Here is a 3,432-nt window from a genome sequence, read left to right as displayed (position 1 = left end):
GGTACCTACTTCTCAACAACACCATCACCACCCAACTCAATACCCACAAACAACCACATGCCACACCCCTCAGAATACACCATAACCTACTCTTGATCCGCAAAACTCAACCAATGACCACCATTATGTCCAGATTCCCATAGTCCAATAGTAGGTAAGCCCTATACATACCTGAATTTGCCGAGAAGGACCTGCTCATCAAGAACATGGTGGAAGAACTCAAGAAACTTACTGGTAGAGTTCAAAGTGTCGAAGGGGGCAAATGCATTTAGGGTTTGAATTATGAAGATTTGTGTATTCAACCAGATGTAGAACTGCCAGAAGGTTACAAATCTTCTAAGTTCAAAATGTTTGACAGGACTAGTGATCCGAAGGTGCACTTGAGAACGTATTGTGACAAACTTCTGGGAGTTGGAAAGGATGAAAAAATCCGCATGAAGCTGTTCATGAGGAGCCTCACCGCAGACGCCCTATCTTGGTACATCAATCAGAACCCAAAGAAATGGGTTAATTGGGTGAGCATGGCATCAGATTTCATGGATCAGTTCAGGTTTAACATAGAAAATGCACCAGACATTTTCTACATTCAGAATATCAAGAAGAAACCAACGAAAACTTTCTGCGAGTATTCTACTCTATGGAGGTCAGAAGCTGCAAAAGTAAAGTCAGCACTGAAAGAAGAATAGATGAATAAGTTCTTTGTCAGAGCAGGATCCACAATACTACGAAAGACTGATGGTTATTGAAAACCATAAATTTTCTAACATCATCAAATTGGGAGAAAGAATAAAAGAAGGGATCGAAAGAGGAATGGTGAAATTTTTTGAAGCACTCCACGCCACAAATAAAGCCTTACAGTCAGGAGGTATCTCCAAGAAGAAAGAAGTAGGTGCGGTGATGGTAGCCTAAGGTCCAAAGTCTCCCCTTACATACCAAACACTCCCACCCACATATCAGCCTTCACCTCCTAGATACCAACAACCTGCCGCCACTTACCATACTTATAACACCCAACCAACATACTACCACTAACCACCAACCCGCCAAAACTACCAAAAATCTAGATCGAATTTCGACCTCAGACCACCCAGACAATATACCCAAATTGTTGAACCCATAAACCAACTGTACGAGAGACTAAAGGCTTCCAGCTATGTCACTCCCATTCTCGCTGTTTCTATGGAAAACTCCTCCCAGTGGATTAATCCAAATAAGACATGTGCCTATCACTCAGCATGAAGGGTCATACTATTGATGAGTGTTGTACTTTGAAGGATAAGATTCAGACATTAATTGACACCAAAGTCATACAGGCAAAGGAGGTTGCACCCAATGTCCGTAACAATCCTCTCCCAGACCACATGGGGTGAAGGGGTAAACGTGATAGAGACCGATGAATAATGGGACTCAGAGGGGTCAATTGGACCTAAGCAAGAAGGGGATAACCCTGAAACATCTCCAGTCACTCTCACACCTATCGTGGTACAGACTCAGGCATCGATTGAAGTTAAGGTAGCCACACCAACTCCATTTGAGGTTGAGGTAACAACACCCTTCACCGTGATGGTGGCACCCAAGCCGTCCTTTATGTCTAATGCTATACCTTGGGATTATGTTGCGGAAGCAAGAAGGAAAGGAAAGGAAAAAAAAGAAGAAACAGGTGCAGCGTAAGGCATGACCATAACTGGTAGGGTTTATACACCCGAGCATTTGGGAGGAACAAGCAAAGAAGCCACCTATCATTGAGACTGGCCCAGATGATCTTTGGAGAAATGTGCAGGCGAGAGAGTATTCTGTGGTTGATCATATGAACAAAACCCCTGCTCAAATATCCATTTTATCACTGTTGCAAAACTCCAAGGCACATAAGAATGCCTTGATAAACGTGTTGAATAAAGCTTATGTACCAAATAACATCACAGTTAAGATATGGACAACATGGTAGGGCAAGTGTTAGAAAGCCACAAGATCACTTTTCATGAAGACGAGCTGCCACCAGAAGGACTAAGTCATAATAGGGCACTACATATCACCATGCAATTTGAGGACAAATTCATTGCTAGGGTCCTGATAGATGGGGGTTCGAGTCTCAACATCTGTCCACTAACTACTTTGAAAAGGTTGGGTAAAGGTCTGCACGAGATACGCCCAGGGAGTATGAATGTAAAAGCATTTGATGGGTCTCAAAGGTCCACAATTGGGGAGACCAACCTTAGCTTACAAGTAGGCTCGACCTGGTTCGATGTTGAGTTTCAAATATTGGATATATCTGCTACATACAATCTGTTTTTAGGGAGACCATGGATACATGCCGCTGGGGGCGTGGCTTCTACTCTACATCAGGCCGTGAAGTTTGAGTGGAACTATCAGGAAGTGATCATCCATGGGGACGAAGGTAATCTCATTTACACCAATCAAATTGTTCCAGTCGTCGAGAATAGAAGGAAGTTGGGTGGAGAAAAATACCATCGCGTCGAGCGCGTCAATGCAATTGAAAAAGACAAATAGTGGAGCAGTAAGATATAAGGCATATTGGCATAAATATGGTATGAACCTAGCAAGGGTCTCGGTAAGAATCTCCAGGGGATTACCAAACCGATACAGCTAAAGCGTCACAACATAAATTTTGGGCTTGGGTATGAATACACCTGGCATGAGTATTAGAATTGGTCGCTAGCGTGGCGTAGTCCTTATTACCCTCTAGAGCAGCCAGTACCACATTTGAGCCAGTCGTTTCATCAAGCTAACATGATGTGGGGGTCTGAAGAAGATGAAGCTATAACTGGCATAAGGAAGCTATTTCTGGATTACAAAGACATGGACTGCAGTGTGATAGTTGAAGAGGAGGAATAGGAGGAGGAGGAGGAGGAGGAAGACCTTATTATTTAGACAATGGAGAAGGGAGTTGTTCTCAAGAATTGGACTGGTGCGCCATCAAGGGCCCGTCGAGTTCCTGGCATTATTATTACCTATCTCGATGAACCTATGATTGTGACATATAACGAGACAACACAACATAAGTATAGTGATTCAAAAAATCTAGAAGAGGATATAATACCCGAGGAAATTATCAGATAAGTAGAAATTGTTAGATAGTGATTCAAAAGATCTTGAAAGAGTATGAGGATATTTTTGCATGGTCCTATGATAATATGACCGGTTTGAACACGTCCATAGTGGCTCATAAACTACCTACCAACCCTATGTGTCCACCTATAAAGAAGAAGCTCAAAAAGTTCAAACCAGATATGAGTTTGAGAATAAAGGAGGAAGTCACCAAGCAAATCAAAGCCAAGGTTCTCAGAGTGGTTAAATATCCGACCTGGTTAGCTAACATTGTGCCGGTTCCAAAGAAAGATGGGAAGGTCAGAGTGTGTGTCGACTATCAGGATTTAAACAAAGCAAGTCCCAAAGATGATTTCCCTTTTTCCC

At 42.7% G+C, this 3,432-nt stretch overlaps 1 protein-coding gene across 1 annotated transcript; it reads left to right on the top strand.

Annotated features, from left to right (window-relative positions):
- The first annotated feature begins 206 nt into the window (after nucleotides 1-206).
- LOC138893598 (uncharacterized) lies at nucleotides 207-686 on the top strand. The gene is made up of 2 exons (XM_070178240.1): nucleotides 207-234; nucleotides 307-686. The coding sequence occupies exons 1-2, from the start codon at nucleotides 207-209 to the stop codon at nucleotides 684-686; spliced, it is 408 nt and encodes a 135-aa protein (XP_070034341.1).
- The last annotated feature ends 2,746 nt before the right edge of the window (nucleotides 687-3,432 follow it).

This window comes from Nicotiana tomentosiformis, chromosome 6, assembly GCF_000390325.3.
Source record: "Nicotiana tomentosiformis chromosome 6, ASM39032v3, whole genome shotgun sequence".
Taxonomy (NCBI): Eukaryota; Viridiplantae; Streptophyta; class Magnoliopsida; order Solanales; family Solanaceae; genus Nicotiana; species Nicotiana tomentosiformis.
The sequence above is the reverse complement of the archived record's forward strand: the minus strand, read 5'-3'. Positions and strand labels throughout refer to the sequence as shown.

Bases quoted from the DNA above. Each gene is read 5' to 3' on its own strand.
- LOC138893598 (XM_070178240.1), top strand. From the start codon at position 207: ATGGTGGAAGAACTCAAGAAACTTACTG. The intron at 235-306 runs GTAGAGTTCAAA...GTATTCAACCAG, and splicing joins AGAACTCAAGAAACTTACTG to ATGTAGAACTGCCAGAAGGT.